Source organism: Genypterus blacodes, unplaced genomic scaffold, assembly GCF_046128005.1.
Source record: "Genypterus blacodes isolate CSIRO-AG114 ecotype Tasmania unplaced genomic scaffold, CSIRO-AGI_Gbla_v1 ptg000438l_1, whole genome shotgun sequence".
NCBI lineage: Eukaryota > Metazoa > Chordata > Actinopteri > Ophidiiformes > Ophidiidae > Genypterus > Genypterus blacodes.
In genome coordinates this window covers 3,988,572-4,003,941 of record NW_027467208.1, presented here as the reverse complement: position 1 = coordinate 4,003,941, position 15,370 = coordinate 3,988,572, and the positions used below count along the sequence as shown (strand labels likewise).

Here is a 15,370-nt window from a genome sequence, read left to right as displayed (position 1 = left end):
CATGAAGCAGTTAATCATGTAAAGCAGATGTACCAGCTGCAACACTGCACATTTATAAGTCAACATCGGGAGGGAAAAAAATATCCAAAGCCAAATATGAGGAGAATTTATCTGCAGTGAATCAAATTTCTTTGTTCTGAAAATAACCAAATGATGTAGAAGTATACTTATATGTTCAGGCAAGATGTCATGTAGGTGTTCCCTAGACGTACTGAACCAAAACAGGACAAACACACATTTTTAAATCAACATATTTATTAAATTGACTGAAGTAACTACAATGGTCAAATGAAGCAGTAGAAATGAGTGGCAGCTCCTGAAAGTAACAGAGAAAACCAAGTAATACATTTTAATGCCAAATTATCCACTGGAATTAACTCCAGAACTGTGTATGGGGGAGTTCAAACCCTTAACAACACATATACAAAAGAAAAGTGATAACAGGGAAAGTATATATGAAAAGTCAAATCTGCAGACGGTAACTTTATACAAATGAATCTGGATTGGGTCAATGTGACTTTGAACCTAATCTTATAAATGTGACTATAGGAACAGTGAAGGAACAGGTCCAACGTTTTGAACCTGAAGACTCAGTTCACCCCAAAACTGCCTATGGTGGAAAAATACACACACGCATACACACACACACACTGAGCATTTTCTAAATAAATTTCTGAATAACACTTCAAAACATCACAACTTTGTTCCACAGCCAGAATAATAAGACTAATATATTCAAAAGATCCATGTTCCAGTTAAGAGCTGCTTGACAGAGGTTTCACTGTTCAGTTGTCTCAAAATTCAATTTCTTCAAAAATCCCTATTTGTGCAGACAATACTGTATGTTGGAATTAACAATCTGTGCCAGTGATACATTTCAGAGCTGAGAAAGAAATATTTTGGTACAAATGCAATTTAAACCTTCTTCATAGTTACTGTGCATCTCCAGTATCGGGCCATGGCAGTAATATGAGAGCTAAATGTCATAAGAGAATGAAATTAGACAGCTGGATTTCTGGGACTTAAATATTGAACACATAAATAGGCCACATATCAGATCTGGTAATTACACAATTTGGTCACCTCCAAGTGTGCACTACAACAAAGCAACAAAACCTGTGTTGCATATAAACTTTCTACAATGAACTAGACAACACTTAATGGGAGAAAAGTGCAACCCATCATGTATCAGAAGATCTATTACATGATTTAAGATCAAGCTAAAAGGCTAGAAACAAATGTGAACAATGTCATTTATGAACTATACACACTATTAAAGCTGAGAGCATACAGGAAAATGTATTCTTTTTCAGTACAATATCAGTTTTCAAAACCAACAGATGGGAGTATTTGTCCAACAAAATTGCTTTGTGGTTTAAAGATTCTTTTTCTCTTCTAGTTTTTTTTTTTTAAATTCCGTTATATATTCCGTATTTGTCCCTCTAAAGTGAAAATGTCTGACACCTAGCATTCCGAGTTTCTAATTATGTAATTGCACTTAGAAATAAAAAATATATACACACCAAAATCACATTTATAAACGAGCCTTAAAGTGCTCCCTTTAATTGTTTGAAATCAGATTAGCAAACTTTTGATTCTGGGATATATGATATCCCAGAATGGCAAATGAAGATTTGTTTGTCTCTCAATACAAACATGTAGGATTTAAAATTCTCCTATTAATTAAAAAGCTGAAATCTGGCATCCTGCAGGTCGTTGGTTTGATGGTTAAATTCCGGAGAGAAGCATCAAACGTTCTTGGGTTTCTTCTCAGTTGTTGTTAAGCGCTGTCTGTCACAGGCTGGAAGGGAAACAGTGAACAGGGATTATCACCTAACATGCTGACTACAAAACAGCTGCTGTTTCATTTTGTGAAGCGATGATCATTTTCACCGATCCACTTTTGTTTTGTTGTTTGTATTCAGGTTTCAGACCCTCAGGTCAGCTATAATGTGATTGACTGAACGGATTTAAGGAGCCGTTTGAGACTGAAACCAAAAGCTGCCTGGGCTAAACTCTGGGTACTTTCTTCAAAAGCTTCTGCACATGTGATTTGCAGTTATTGGGCTAAAACATACAAAACCACCATCCGCAATGACTCATAATACACTTTCTTGCCAAGGTAATAAACACGCTAACAGAGTCAAGCAAATGTCTCACCTTGTCTGCTTTTAGCTGGCCCCCTGCAGGGGGGTTTTCCTGGGCATCTGGCCTCGACTCGCTCTGTGAGGACGGAGCGGTTGGCTTGGGCCCGGCCACATCATTGAGCTTGGCCTCTGTGTTAGACTTGTTGCCGTCAGCTTTCAAGTCACCTTCCCCCTCAGGGTCCTTCAGTCGCTTGGGGGAGGCCTAGCCAAGGTAGGAGGAAGGTGTCACACAGAGACTTGGACATCTATGAATGAGACTGACACTCTCGTATCGTGGAGCAAATCTCACCTCTGTGGCCTCCTCAGCTTTCCGTTTATTCCCGCCTCTTTCGTTCTTCTCATCGATGACCAGCGCCCCTTCGTCCTCATCGCTGCTGCCCTCAGCGTCTGCTTTCTCTGAGCCAGCGGTCTCCCCTGCATCTTCTGATCCATCGTCCTTCTTCGAAGTCTAAAGGTAGAGATGTACATGTTACTGCAAGACATGGAATAGATGACCAGAGCTGTATTTGAATCCAATACTACGTATTTCTTTCATGACTGTTTCTGGACCCATAATAGATTTATACAGGAAAACATATGTACATGAAATACAACATGCATGTATACCTAGTCTCTATACTACACACCTCATAGGCTTCATGTGTGACGGTGGGGTTGTTCTCAATCTCCCAGAGTCCCTCAGCAAAGCCTTTCCTCTTGTTTGGTTTCCCAAACTTCTCCTTTGATTCATCATAGGGGAACAAATCCTTTGCCCCCAGGAATGCCCTGTGGTGTTAAAACATGATAGATGTCAAATAAACCATTTTACCTTAGCATGAATATGTGCCATCAATTTGTTATCATCAAACTAATTACTCACGTTTCATGTGTTCCAAAGAAGAACACTTGATACTTGTTAGACGGGGACTTGACAGCTCCTTCAGGTAACTCGTCAATCTGTGGATTAAACAGGCAGCATAGACATAAACATAGCTGAAAAGTCGTATTAACACTAAATATTACACTTTAGGAATTAAAAAAGCAATGAAGTAAAAAACAAAGCCAAAAGTAGACGGACCAGCCTGAGACTGTAAGTTTCAAACCTAAGCTTGGATTTAAAAAGGGTCATTAACTTTGACTGGCGAGTTAAAACCCAGAAGAACATTTATAGTATTTAATTTAATTGCATTACATTACATTGATGAAGAGCAGCACAGTCCGTGATCGAAGAGCCATTCGTGCTGACCCTTCATTTGGACCCACACAGAAACCCCTAAGATAAATATGTGCTTTCAGTCAGCACTCATTAGTTACAGGAGATTGGAGCTGTAGAAAGGGAAACTCAAGCCATTTATGAGGTGCAGGTTGAGGCTTCCACTTAAAAGTTCTCATTCTTTCATGTTTAACTAAGCTAAATTCACAAACACACACACGTCAAATGACGTACTAACAGGATGACCTGACAAAACTGTATTTTGAATTTGGTTATCTGGCTTTGGTTTTGTTGACATTTGGATCACAGATTACACTTTTGGCTGCATCACGATACTTGAGACGTGTTTCAATAGTTTCACAGCAGAGGTTTTACTGAGTATGGTGTCATTTTGACCACCAGACCTTCTGCCAAATGGGCCTCTGGGCTTTACCAGATAGGACCACGGGGCAGGGGGTGGGCCAGGGTCTGAGCTCTGCACTGCTGACAACAGACATGAATGATACATGAGGAATGGAGGGAAAGGTGGACATCAGCGCCGACCTCAATGTCTTACTTCACTTGTTGTGGGGGTTAAAGATCAAACTAAGAAGATTCTACTCAAAAACTCGGTTAAGAAACACGTGGCTTCTAACGAATAGAGGCAAATGCTAATATTATGATGTTGTATATGTGTGGTTATTACATTGTAACCAGCTAAATACAACACAATGTTTTGGGGTCTGTTATGTTATTTAACTAAATAAAGTACATAATCAATCGTCACGGTGGGACCTGAAGCATGTGTGTGTGTGTGTGTATGTGTCCTCAGATGGCTCGGTGTTAGCTGCTGGTCAGAGGTTACGCTTAGGCCGTGGAGTATGAAACGTACCATTAACTCTTTCATGACGCCCACTGTGTGTTCTAGTCTAGCCTGGCTTTGTGTTTCACAGCGGCGGCGTTCAACCGCAACTTAAGCTCGGCCTAAACATGGCTCCCGTGAGAGGCGCTAAGCTAGGAGACGACACAGGCAGCCAGAGTGACCAGCTAACAAAAACATTCTCATTTAGCCTCGGAAGCTAACGAGCTGTCATCCAAACACACAAGCGCCTGAGGCTAAGCTAACGCGCGCGCTAACCCAACGGTAGCTAACGTTAGGCCTCGCGCGGATAAACAAGCGGCGCGAGGAGGCGAAAAAGATGACGAATGTGAAGATGAAGATCAAAACCCCTTCAGCGGTCCATACTCACCCTCGCAGGCCAGTGTGGATACCCCTTCATCTTAGCGAACACGAGATCGCCGGGTTTGTATTCCTTCTGCCTGTTGGACCTCGGCATCTTTTCTCTTCGCAGAAATATGTCGCTGTGTCAAAAAAAACGAGGCGATAAAATGTCAGAATCCGTGACAGTGTGAGTGTCGGTCACCACCTGCAGCACCGAGCCGAGCGTCGCTTTGACACATCCACACACAAACCAGGCGCGGAAAACCGGAGCGAAGACGAGCGGAGCGGCCGGGGATTTTTTTTTTTTTTTTACGCAGAGCCCGTTGAGCGGAATAAATAACAGCTTCAGCTCGGTGTGTGTGTTCAAATAACGTCACTATCTACGCGGGAAAACGCCACATTCGGTCCCGATATCCACCGTGTTCTCCGTCCGTGTGTTTGGGTTTGAAATTGAAACCCGTTTCCCTCTCAGACGCGCCCCCAAGCGCCAGAGGCAGCTGCACTGTTAGCGCCGCCTGCTGGCCCGATGCTCGCACTGGAAGACAATCTCTTACTTTGTATTACTTATATTTATTTATACACCACAATAATATGCGACTCTTCATTTCATTTACACAAAATGGGCAGTTGCGAAACATCATGGTATGTGGGAGAAATGACTGGAACCACTCTAGGATCCTCCATAATGATGGATGATGTCACAGTTGTTAATAACATCATGTATGATGTCACAGTTGTTAATGACATCATGTATGATGTCCCAGTTGTTAATGACAACATGGAGCCACAGTTGACACCACACGTTTGAGAACACGTCGGAGAACGTCTCTAAAGTCAAATACAAGTCCCATTCCCTCCCAAAGCTGAACCATTATAGATAGATAGCTAGATAGATATACTTTATTGATCCCAAACTGGAAATCATGCAATCAATGTAGCTGGCAAGCTGCAATGACAAACACCAGAGATTAGATCTAGTGAACAAATCTCAAAAGTCATGTAACAATTATCTGCAGAGTAAACACTTGATCATGTACGACAATGAGGCTGAGGTAAGGGGTGATGGATAAGGCTGGTGTGAACCATCAAGGTGATGATGTCACGGCAGGGCTGACATGAAAAGGTAGAAATGCCTTAAGGGCCCAAAGAGGCTTTTTTTCTGGGTACCTATAATTTATCACCCTCATTAATTTTACAGTACATTGTAACACTTTAAATGCTTTGGATACTTTAAATACAGATTCTTCCAAAGGGATGAATATATGGCACTTATGTTCATTATATATGGTTATACGGCATAACCATGTATAATGAACATCAGTGCCATACATGCCATGCAGTTTAGGATGACTAATATAGTGTAGCGATGCAGGAAAAAGTCCACTAGGGGCTCTGTTGCACACTTGTTTCTCCCCAAGTACCTGCTAATAAAGAGTAGAAGAAGAACCAGCTGCGCAGAAAGCTGCGCACTTAGTCATTCTTCAAAACGAATGATGGAAGCGAATGTTTTGATGAAGGCGAAGGACTAGCTGCTCGGCTCTATGTTTATAAAGGAACACATTCTAGAAAAAGAAAGATTGACAAAACTGGAACCGCTCTCCTATTTACACAAGCCCACTGCTGCGACATTCACAACAACAGCGCCTCCAGGTATGGTTTCTTTCTCGGTGTCCACCAAAGATTATTTTACCTCAGATTGAAGTCGACGCACGAGAACGGAAAGCCGTCGCGAGTGCGGCTCTGTAAAAGCGAACACAGAGAAGAAGTTATCCATGTCCACCAGTTATTGCAGAGTAATTATCATTAACAACACCGGAGACCATGTCGTTAGTCGCTTATGGCAGCAGTGACGAGAGTGATTCAGAAGGAGCCGCAGTCGTACCGGAGAGCAAACCGAGCGCGGGGCTCTTCTCACGCCTGCCTGCACCTAAGAAGTCCCGCTCATCGACAGGAGGAACCGAGGGGCCGAGCAGGGAGTCTAAAGCAAACCTCTGGCCCCGGGACAGCTCGACACGCGATGACCTAGATCCACAGCAAGCGAGGGGCTGCTTACTCTCGAGTCTGCCAAAGCCCAAGAAGCGAACAGAGCCCGTCAGGATCTCCGTACCACAGATCCAGAGACAGGATGTAAGTATGAGTCCATCTACTGTTCATCTAGAGATCCTAAATTCCTGCTTGTACTGAACTCTAATCTAATCAGATCAATGCATTTCCTCCAAATAGTCAGACTCCGATGATGATGAACCTGCTAGGAAGAAAGTACAAACTCAGGTAAGTATCATTCAGAAGCACAGGATCCAGTCTCTCCATTTCTGTACCTCCTCCTCATGATGTCCCTCCCTCGTGTCTCTGTGCCTCTTACAGGGTGCAGGTTCAGGTCTCTCCTCCCTCCTGCCGCAGCCCAAAAACCTGATAGTGAAAGCGATGGACAGAGCCCTTATTCCTCACACGCTCACCAAGCGCCAAGAACCCAAAGGGCCCAAGCCCGGAACCCCTGCCCAGAGTCTCGTTGGCTCTAGTGCGTCTCCATCTGCAATCAAAGCCGCAGCAAAGTCAGCAGCCTTGCAGTTAGCTCGACAGATCGCCACCGACGACCAGGATGAGGAGGACATAACCCCGCAGAATTACTTCTCCCTGTGTGAGAGCTCCCAGCCCGCCCCCGCCGTGGTCCCGAGCTTAGACCCCGAACCCACGCCGGCGCCAGCACCTGCAGCTGATCCAGTTTCTTTTGTACCCGCGGACGACGAGCCTGGCCAGTCGGACGCCCCCCTCGACTTTGGGGCGAACCGTGAGGGAGCGGGTGCGTGGGGAAGTCAGTATCCACAGTATCAGCAGCCCACAGCAGGCCCAGAAGGTTTCCCTCAGGTAACCAAGGACGACACACACATGCCAGCAGAATGGTTTGCCAGCAGCAGTCACTAATGCATGAGTAAATGCTGTAACGTTTTACTGACATGCCAAACATTCTGTTGGTCTGCAGGGATATTACAATGAGCCATACTACCAAGAACCCACCCCTGGATCAGCAGAGGCCGAAGAGCCGGGCTACTCTGCCATGATCGATGATGAAGGGGTAAGAACCGGGCCAGCAGACCTGTGTGACGCTCTGCCCTCTTTCTCTCACTGATGTGTCGGTGTTCTCTTCACAACAGTCTAAATTGGAAAATATGCAAATTATGGGCCGGCAGCGGAGGAAAACAACAAGTCAGCCAGGTAGAACATGTTTATGTAACTGAGGCCAACCTGTCCTTCCTGTGTTGCAGTTCATGAGGCTGCAGGGGAAAAGGAACCGAGGCAAAGAGGAGGTGAAGTTCCTGGAGATCAAAGGCGACGACCAATTGAGCAGCAACCAGCAGTGGATGACCAAGAGCATATCTGAGGAGAAGCAGGTCCGCCAGTCCTTCAGCAAGGTGAGCTGGACCTCCGACACCTCATCTGCCTCTCCTGCATGTACACACTACACACACGCACTAACACCTTACTGCAAACCAGGTAATGAAACTACTACTTTCTTTCTCTCCTCGCTGCAGAAAAGAGGAGAACAACCTACTGGACAACAGCGACGCAAACACCAGATAACATATCTCATACACCAGGTGAGTGCTGCGCCTTTGAGTTTGAGAATTTAGCGTTTTTATCACAGCTGCAACCAAATTGGTGTATTCCAAACCAAAACGACAACAACAAACTGCTCAGTCGCAGAAAGAGTCAACAGCAGATGTTACCTCATTCTCTTTCTCACTCGCAGGCAAAGGAACGCGAGTTGGAACTGAAGAACAACTGGGCGGATAACAAGCTGACACGCCGGCAGACGCAGGCCAAATACGGTTTCTAAAAAGTCAGGATGTGGACACTTTTCGGCACGTTGAAGCCTCCTGTGAGATGACGGTCCCATCTGTCCTCAGCTTCCCCCTACGCAAGAAGGAACACTGGTCATGAAGACGACAACCTTAATACAGATTTCTCCTTTTGTTCCATATTCTCCCATCTTGTATTTGTAGCTCTTTTGGTCAGCCGTTATACTTTAGTCTCCTTTATGCAGTTAAACACAAGACTTCCTTCTATGGCTCCATACCTGCATTACAGAGTGACGGTGTGTTTAGGAACCTTTGGTCTGTCAGTGTGTAACAGATATTGTGACAGACGGTATCGTGACCATTCTAAATATTTTCCTTTAAACGTGTGTTCCATGTTGGGTATGACAGATGGACTTTCCCTCTAAATATAGTTACCAGTTGTCTGGTAATCCACATAAGTATCAGCAGAATAATGTTGCTTAAGTCACCGCTGGAATCAACTTTAAAATCAAGGGTGATAGAATGGTATCATGGTTGCTTATGATTCTCTTTACAGAAGCTATAGATTAGGAAAAGTTCTTCATTTCTGTGTGAATGTGACCATCTTATTCCTCATTTCCCTGTTTTCCCCCCCCCCTTGTTCTTTACATTGTACACACTCGGCACACGTGACCTCATGTGTACGAGTCCTAAATAGATTTAGAGTTTAATAAATTACCAGAGAACAAACATTGTATCTCAGTCTCAGCTCTTCACACATCATAGTAGCTGGAGGAGGAAGCTCCAGCCTTTAGTTGACCGTTTCCAGGATCAGGAACGTGCTCAGAGGCCGGCTTCAATCTCTGAGGCTTGACGTGACGGATCAGCGGCTCTTTGCCTTTATCCAACAACTGCACAAACTAACCTTCCTCAGAGAACTCCATCACAGCGGCGGTCCAAGGACATTCATCCCTCTCCTCTCCTCTCTCAGCTCTGGTGTCCGTCTCACTCCTACATGTTTGGCACTGGCAGTATTTGACACCTTTTTTTTTTTCCCCAGGTAGCTTTGAAATCTGAACACAAGTATTGTTTTTTTTAAACTGACTGAAGGCAAGTGTTGTACAAAAAGTTCTCCATAGCAACGCAGCTCAACTGTACTACTTGGGACTCGCACGACGAAGAAGAAATGAGAGCAGCACCAAGCTTAAGCTGAACCTGAGGAACTATTTGGCTCCCACCTTCCAAATTCAGGAGCTGTGGGGAAACACTTTACTTTCCCCTTTGTCATTTGTGTTGTTTGATTAAAATTGAATAAATTTCCTTTCCTTACCGTCTTTGTCTGAATAATGATCTGTTATTTTGGTGTAACTAGTGTCACACTTCCCTAACAAGGGTCACACTGTTAACCTGCTGAACCATTTCCTCCACATCAAATCAATTCAACTGACAGTTGTTCTTGTGCATATTTAATTTCTGATACACGTAAAAATTGACAGACAGAAGTTGTTCCCAAAAACCTTTCAGTCTTTTTTCGGGGCGTCACTCGGGGTGTGTTGAGCCCTCGGTGGATCAGCTTCTGAGGCCTCGTCAGGAGAACTCACAGCGTCTTTACTGGCTTCAGCTTCAACTGACGCCTCAGGCACAGACCCTGCCTCCACTTTCGCTTCTTCGGCTTCAAACGCAGCTTCAGGCACAGATGATGCCTTCACTGTCGCTTCTTCAGCTTCAAACGCAGCTTCAGGCACAGATGATGCCTTCACTGTCGCTTCTTCGGCTTCAAACGCAGCTTCAGGCACAGATGATGCCTTCACTGTCGCTTCTTCGGCTTCAAACGCAGCTTCAGGCACAGACGCTGCCTCGACTGTGGCTTCTTCAGCTTCAAATGCAGCTTCGGGGACAGATGCTGCCTTTACTGTCGCTTCTTCAGCTTCAAATGCAGCTTCGGGGACAGATGCTGCCTTCACTGTCGCTTCTTCAGCTTCAAACGCAGCTTCAGGCACAGGCGCTGCCTCCACTTCAGCTTCAAACGCAGCTTCAGGCACAGACGCTGCCTCCACTTCAGCTCCAAACGCAGCTTCAGGCACAGACGCTGCCTTGACTGTCACTTCTTCAGCTTCAAACGCAGCTTCAGGCACAGACGCTGCCTTGACTGTCACTTCTTCAGCTTCAAACGCAGCTTCAGGCAAAGACGCTGCCTCCACCGTGGCGAGCGTGACTCCTCCTGAAGCGTCTGCGGCTGCCTGCTCCAGCTTCTGAGCCCTCAGCAGCCTCTGGTGACTCGCTGAGGGGTTCTCATACGGCACCAGAGACATGGAGATCCGCACCGTGTCTATTCCATTCACCTGGGAGATAAAGCAAAAGATTGGTTTTGATAAATGGGGGGAACCCTTTACTATGCTTGTAAGGAGAGGATCCATCATCTGCTTTGATCTTACCGTGACCTCACACCAGTAGTCTCCTAAATCACTGATTGGCTCGTCTGGAAGTCTCAACGCTGCAGACGGCACAACAACTCCACACTAAGGAAAGTATTTGTTAAAATCAGTCAGTTCGGTAAAAACAACAACAACAACAACATCTGAATGGACTTCACATACCTTCTTCAGAAAGTGCCTGCAAACTAATTCTTTACTGAGCTGAAATTCATCTGAAGGAACTTTATTGATCTTCAGCTTCAAGCGTTTAAGAAACTCCACCGTCTGCAGGACAAACAGCAGGAAACATGAACAGCTGCTCGTCTGTCACACCACACAACACACTGATGTCTGTGGAGAACTCACCAACTGTCCCGTGCGTGTTTGGATCCTGTCCTCTGGTTTCCCCTCACGTAGAAGCTGGGAGGGGAGAGGTAAGTATGAGGAAATGTAATCACAAGCGAAGAAATGATATTAAAGGAAAGAGAGTATGAACATGTGGTACACACTCTTAACTCCTCTGCAAAGATCTGTTTGTTGTCTGGTGATGGATACACAGCCAGGCCTTGGGGAAGCAGCTTGTTCCGGCCGACAGACTTCTTCACAAACACCGTGTCTCCTCTTCCTCCGAGCTCTGCGGGATCAAGACCACCCATGATTAACTGACGAGGACAAGGACACATTTTGTTGACATTCCTCTATGAGAGTCTCTAGCTGATGATGTCATCCGGGCTGGGAGACACTCACTGGGCACCGTCTGGGTCAGGATGAGCTCCATGTTCTGCTGCGGGAGGTTCTTGGTGTCTTCAACCAGCTTGTAGATGCGGTGTCTTCGGGGGTGCAGTCTGGGTGGGCTGTCCACTTTAGACAGGGGGACGTGCCAGCAGCGCTCCACCACTACAGTGTTCTACAGTGAGACACAGATGGACAAAGACAGCACGTCCATGTGAGACATTTAGACATTTAAAACAGAACATATCTATTTTAGTATAGTTGAAATCACGATAATTGCGCAACAGCTTAAAGACAGACAAAAAGACTGGCAGTGAGACAAGAAGTTAGTGAGACCGCCAGGCAGGCAGAGAGACAGACAGCGAGTGAAAGTCACCGAGAAAGAGAGTCAGGATGAGACAGACAGACAGACAGACAGAAAGTCGAATAGGGTGAGACAGACAGAAAGTCGAATAGGGTGAGACAGACAGACAGAGAGAGAGTCAAACAGGTCGAGACAGACAGAGAGTCGAACCCTATGAGACAGACAGGCAGAGAGTCAAACCCTATGAGACATAGGTCTCACAGTCGCACCTGTGTAGCGGTCAGGCTCAGTCTCCGGGCGGCGGGCTGGCTGAGCAGCAGCAGCTCCTGAAGGACACGGCGGCCTGAGCTCCACATTCTCGCTGGACTCCGGATCCTCTGAGTCGCCTTATGTTCAACTAAACCCCCGCAGTGACGCGCTGCTTTGCTCACACGAACAGCGGCGTCTTCTGTCACTAGTTTATCACTTTGCTAAGCTAACATGCTAAGACGCAACACAGCTCACGCGCAATCCACCGGCTGTGACGTCTGAAAGACCCCACGAGTCGCAATAGGAGTCCCGACAATAGCCTGAAAGAAAATCAGTACCAGACAGTATCAGTTCATTTTAGTGACTTTGTGACTTATCTGTTGGATTTGTAGTATGTTAAAATATAAACAGATAATATGCGATGTAATATGACTTAAGTTTTGTTTTGTCTGCCCCATGTGCTGAGTATTTGCTGTCAGTGCCTTAACTGCCATCATGTGGTCATGGGCTGTTACTACACGAGTGTCATCCGCCATACCCAACATGATCGTTAGCATTTGTGACATAATTAGATAATAATTACGCGTTCACATGAAAACATGTATGATTAAATGATCTTACCTTGAACTGTTAATCGAGGAAGTATCCGTACAGTACAATGTTTTTATATGTATATTATTATTGTTTATGATTTTATCCTCATTTGGAATTGTAGGTCACTTTGGTTGAAAGAATGTATTTGACAATGAAAGACGTCTTTGCTTCATTGCATCATCAGTTGTGAGATGATGAACAGATTTATTGATCTGACATTGTTATTTACGACACAGAGAAAGTGTGATGTAAGAACAGAGGTTAAACAGTTCTGCTTTCCCAGCAGTAAAACACGACACAACACAACTATAATGAGATTTGATTTGGTATTTTGATATAAAAATATAAAAAAAAAAAAATCTACATAAATGATGTAAACACCCATCCTCCTGCTTTCACAGCTTTGATCACTGCTGCAGAGGAAACACATTCACTGGCAGCTGCTATGACAACAGCATCAGAAGCACAATCATCATCACTAATAATATTTAGCTTAAATTTCCTCCACAATCATCCACACTTGACATGAAAAGGACAGGAAACATTCCGACAATCACACACCACCAGCAAGGGAACTCGTCCCCCCATAGGAGGTGCTGTGCTCAGACAACACAGGTGTAACAAATTTACAACAAGCCAGGAGAAGGAAGCAGCCACCACAGAGGAAGACGAGACTGAGGAGAACCCAGACAACGGTGGTGATGACGAAGGCGAACTGATATGTGGTTTTATGACAGAAATGGTCTGTTCCAGGTGAGTTGTTTTGAAAATGAACAGAATAAACCCAGATGGTGCCTGCAGGTAAAAAGACAGGACATTGAGAAGTTACACACACACCACACACATCTCCTGTACACGCCTGCAAGATACTGAGGCCATTTGAATGAAGAAATCTGATATGAGTCCTCTAATTTTGTGATGATGTACTTGAATTTAACCCTACCTGTCCTACCTGCAATGAACCAGCAGAAGGTGAACAGGTGCACAAGAGTGACGCAGACTGAGACCAGGATTAAAGCGACGCCCTCCCTGGTGTAGATGCGGACGTAGGTCAGAGACAGAGACACGAGGCTGGACACGCCCAACACTATCAGGTAGATGGGGATGTTTGGTTGAACAGGACAGCTGCCCAGATGCATGGCCCCTATGATGCAACACAACAAGACAGGAAAACATGATCATATTAGTGAAGAGTCCTCTGTATGCTGGGGATTTGTTTCCTCAAATATCTTCACATTTGTGTTTCTGTTCCTTTTATTTTGCTGTCCTTCTGGTTCATGATTTTGTTCTATTCTCTTATAACCCAATAATGTTAATATATGCATCAGCACTTTCAATTTCATACTAAATGTGGTTGTGCTGTCTTGTGTCAGAGTCGTGTAATTAATAATAATATAATAATAATTGACAATTATAGAAGAATTGTAGGATTTTGGAGGACTTTCTCAAAGAAAACTGTAATCTACAGGATCATTGGTAAACAGTTAGTGAAGTCTGGACAGTTACATAGGGATACATGGATGTCATGGTAACACACCTAGATTGTGTACTTCTAAAAGCAATCTCTCAAGCCGGTTTAGAACTTGCAAAATTCCATCCACTCTCTTCACCTTTGTGGTAGAAAGAGCAACATTGTTTCAGACTACAGGTCTCCTCTTCTTCATTTACCTCTCAGCTCCTCCATTACCTGTAAACAACCTCTGCAGTCTCATGAACATTGACTTGTGTACACTGGCACTGTCCCCATTTCCTCCTCTTTGTTTGGTAAGCAGCTTCAAGCTTTTAGTTTAAAGGTCTGACCTTCTCTTTGATCACCTGTAGCTCCCCTGTGTGAGCTTAGATCTGCCTCATATTTTTTTTTGTATTGAAATACTGGCAATTACACAAGAAATTGAACATAATGGATAAATAATGGAATCCTGTTAATTCCACTCATCCCGACGTCTTACTACACATTGAAAATGAGACATAACAGAGGTTGAATTATTTCTCATTGGTGTTAAAATGTAAATATGTCTATAAGTGATTATACCAGAGTATACGTTTGATCCCAGTGTGATAAGCATCAACAAAAAGGAAACATAAACAAACATTTATGAACAAACTTTCCCAAGAAGGTTAAGTCACCATACGAGTCCGCAGCTGCTTGGTTTCACACAGAGCAACAAGCAAACAAATGTAGAAACATATGGCAGAAAAGTTTACATTAACATTGTTCAAACTGAAGTAAACGTACCCACTCCGATGGCTGCGATCATTATCATCCACCAAATCATGTTCACCACAACTAGGAGCAGAAAGACAGACAGACAAAGAGGTTTGCAGAGGAGCAAAACACCAAAACAACACTCTAGCTTCAAATTTATTAAGAAATGAGGCCTGACCAGCTGTTGAAATCACAGTCGGGCTTTGCGGTCTGACTTCCATCTGTGCAGATCCAGGGTGTGAAGTAAACAAATGATCATACATGCCATTAACACCAATCATAATGAAGGCTTCTGGAGCAGAGAGGCAGCAGGCAGTGGCTCAGTTGCATGGAATGTGTCTGCAGGCTCAGTTTAGTTGAGAGGCAAACAAGTGTGAGCGTTTGCGGATCATCTGCATGCATTTACATACAAAGTAACCATGCAACTCTTTTGCAATATCCTCTTGCTTTTAAGGAAATGTGATAAAAATCGTTTACTGCTATCTGTGTAACCGTGGTTTCAACCAGCGAGCAGGCCGATGGTGTTTTCCTGTTTCCATTTCCTTTGCTGACAAC

At 44.4% G+C, this 15,370-nt stretch overlaps 4 protein-coding genes and 1 long non-coding RNA gene across 8 annotated transcripts; 1 reads left to right on the top strand and 4 right to left on the bottom strand.

Annotated features, from left to right (window-relative positions):
- Window positions 1-235: 235 nt before the first annotated feature.
- Window positions 236-5,031, bottom strand: LOC142989642 (hepatoma-derived growth factor-like). Of its 3 annotated transcripts, none has more exons than XM_076139256.1 (6): window positions 4,569-5,031; window positions 3,007-3,083; window positions 2,774-2,912; window positions 2,437-2,595; window positions 2,161-2,349; window positions 236-1,801 (listed from the first exon to the last, which is right to left on the bottom strand). In XM_076139256.1, exons 1-6 carry the CDS (start codon window positions 4,653-4,655, stop codon window positions 1,781-1,783), a joined length of 672 nt encoding a protein of 223 aa, XP_075995371.1. In that variant the 5' UTR covers window positions 4,656-5,031; the 3' UTR covers window positions 236-1,780. The 3 variants fall into 3 exon arrangements, with proteins under 3 accessions (XP_075995371.1, XP_075995373.1, XP_075995372.1); XM_076139258.1 differs by having other exon boundaries at window positions 2,437-2,586; XM_076139257.1 differs by having other exon boundaries at window positions 2,437-2,590; window positions 2,775-2,912.
- Window positions 5,032-5,160: 129 nt separating this feature from the next.
- Window positions 5,161-9,066, top strand: prcc (proline rich mitotic checkpoint control factor). Its single transcript, XM_076139255.1, has 7 exons — window positions 5,161-6,667; window positions 6,764-6,811; window positions 6,905-7,405; window positions 7,521-7,613; window positions 7,804-7,950; window positions 8,071-8,136; window positions 8,289-9,066. Exons 1-7 carry the CDS (start codon window positions 6,362-6,364, stop codon window positions 8,373-8,375), a joined length of 1,248 nt encoding a protein of 415 aa, XP_075995370.1. The 5' UTR covers window positions 5,161-6,361; the 3' UTR covers window positions 8,376-9,066.
- On the bottom strand, window positions 8,414-9,336 carry LOC142989644 (uncharacterized). The gene is made up of 2 exons (XR_012960704.1): window positions 9,242-9,336; window positions 8,414-8,452 (listed from the first exon to the last, which is right to left on the bottom strand). It is a non-coding gene; the product is annotated as an uncharacterized LOC142989644 (long non-coding RNA).
- A 423-nt stretch (window positions 9,337-9,759) lies between these two features.
- mrpl9 (mitochondrial ribosomal protein L9) lies at window positions 9,760-12,299 on the bottom strand. Its single transcript, XM_076139641.1, has 7 exons — window positions 12,036-12,299; window positions 11,478-11,637; window positions 11,240-11,364; window positions 11,097-11,150; window positions 10,914-11,015; window positions 10,752-10,835; window positions 9,760-10,658 (listed from the first exon to the last, which is right to left on the bottom strand). Exons 1-7 carry the CDS (start codon window positions 12,120-12,122, stop codon window positions 9,837-9,839), a joined length of 1,434 nt encoding a protein of 477 aa, XP_075995756.1. The 5' UTR covers window positions 12,123-12,299; the 3' UTR covers window positions 9,760-9,836.
- A 653-nt stretch (window positions 12,300-12,952) lies between these two features.
- LOC142989805 (transmembrane protein 272-like) lies at window positions 12,953-15,210 on the bottom strand. Of its 2 annotated transcripts, none has more exons than XM_076139494.1 (4): window positions 14,994-15,210; window positions 14,846-14,896; window positions 13,553-13,753; window positions 12,953-13,404 (listed from the first exon to the last, which is right to left on the bottom strand). In XM_076139494.1, the coding sequence occupies exons 1-4, from the start codon at window positions 15,094-15,096 to the stop codon at window positions 13,163-13,165; spliced, it is 597 nt and encodes a 198-aa protein (XP_075995609.1). In that variant the 5' UTR covers window positions 15,097-15,210; the 3' UTR covers window positions 12,953-13,162. The 2 variants fall into 2 exon arrangements, with proteins under 2 accessions (XP_075995609.1, XP_075995610.1); XM_076139495.1 differs by having other exon boundaries at window positions 13,562-13,753.
- Window positions 15,211-15,370: the final 160 nt, after the last annotated feature.

Excerpts from the sequence above, each read along its gene's own strand:
- LOC142989642 (XM_076139256.1), bottom strand. The coding sequence starts at position 4,655 with ATGCCGAGGTCCAACAGGCAGAAGGAATACAAACCCGGCGATCTCGTG. Across the intron at positions 2,350-2,436 it reads AAGCTGAGGAGGCCACAGAG|GCCTCCCCCAAGCGACTGAA; the intron begins GTGAGATTTGCT and ends TACCTTGGCTAG. Across the intron at positions 1,802-2,160 it reads GCCAGCTAAAAGCAGACAAG|CCTGTGACAGACAGCGCTTA; the intron begins GTGAGACATTTG and ends TTTCCCTTCCAG.
- prcc (XM_076139255.1), top strand. The coding sequence starts at position 6,362 with ATGTCGTTAGTCGCTTATGGCAGCAGTGACGAGAGTGATTCAGAAGGA. Across the intron at positions 6,812-6,904 it reads GGAAGAAAGTACAAACTCAG|GGTGCAGGTTCAGGTCTCTC; the intron begins GTAAGTATCATT and ends TGCCTCTTACAG. Across the intron at positions 8,137-8,288 it reads TAACATATCTCATACACCAG|GCAAAGGAACGCGAGTTGGA; the intron begins GTGAGTGCTGCG and ends TCTCACTCGCAG.
- mrpl9 (XM_076139641.1), bottom strand. The coding sequence starts at position 12,122 with ATGTGGAGCTCAGGCCGCCGTGTCCTTCAGGAGCTGCTGCTGCTCAGC. Across the intron at positions 11,151-11,239 it reads TCTTTGCAGAGGAGTTAAGA|CTTCTACGTGAGGGGAAACC; the intron begins GTGTGTACCACA and ends CTCCCCTCCCAG. Across the intron at positions 10,836-10,913 it reads GCAGGCACTTTCTGAAGAAG|TGTGGAGTTGTTGTGCCGTC; the intron begins GTATGTGAAGTC and ends TACTTTCCTTAG.
- LOC142989805 (XM_076139494.1), bottom strand. The coding sequence starts at position 15,096 with ATGATTGGTGTTAATGGCATGTATGATCATTTGTTTACTTCACACCCT. Across the intron at positions 13,754-14,845 it reads GATCGCAGCCATCGGAGTGG|GGGCCATGCATCTGGGCAGC; the intron begins GTACGTTTACTT and ends GTTGCATCATAG. Across the intron at positions 13,405-13,552 it reads GTTCATTGCAGGTAGGACAG|GCACCATCTGGGTTTATTCT; the intron begins GTAGGGTTAAAT and ends TTTTACCTGCAG.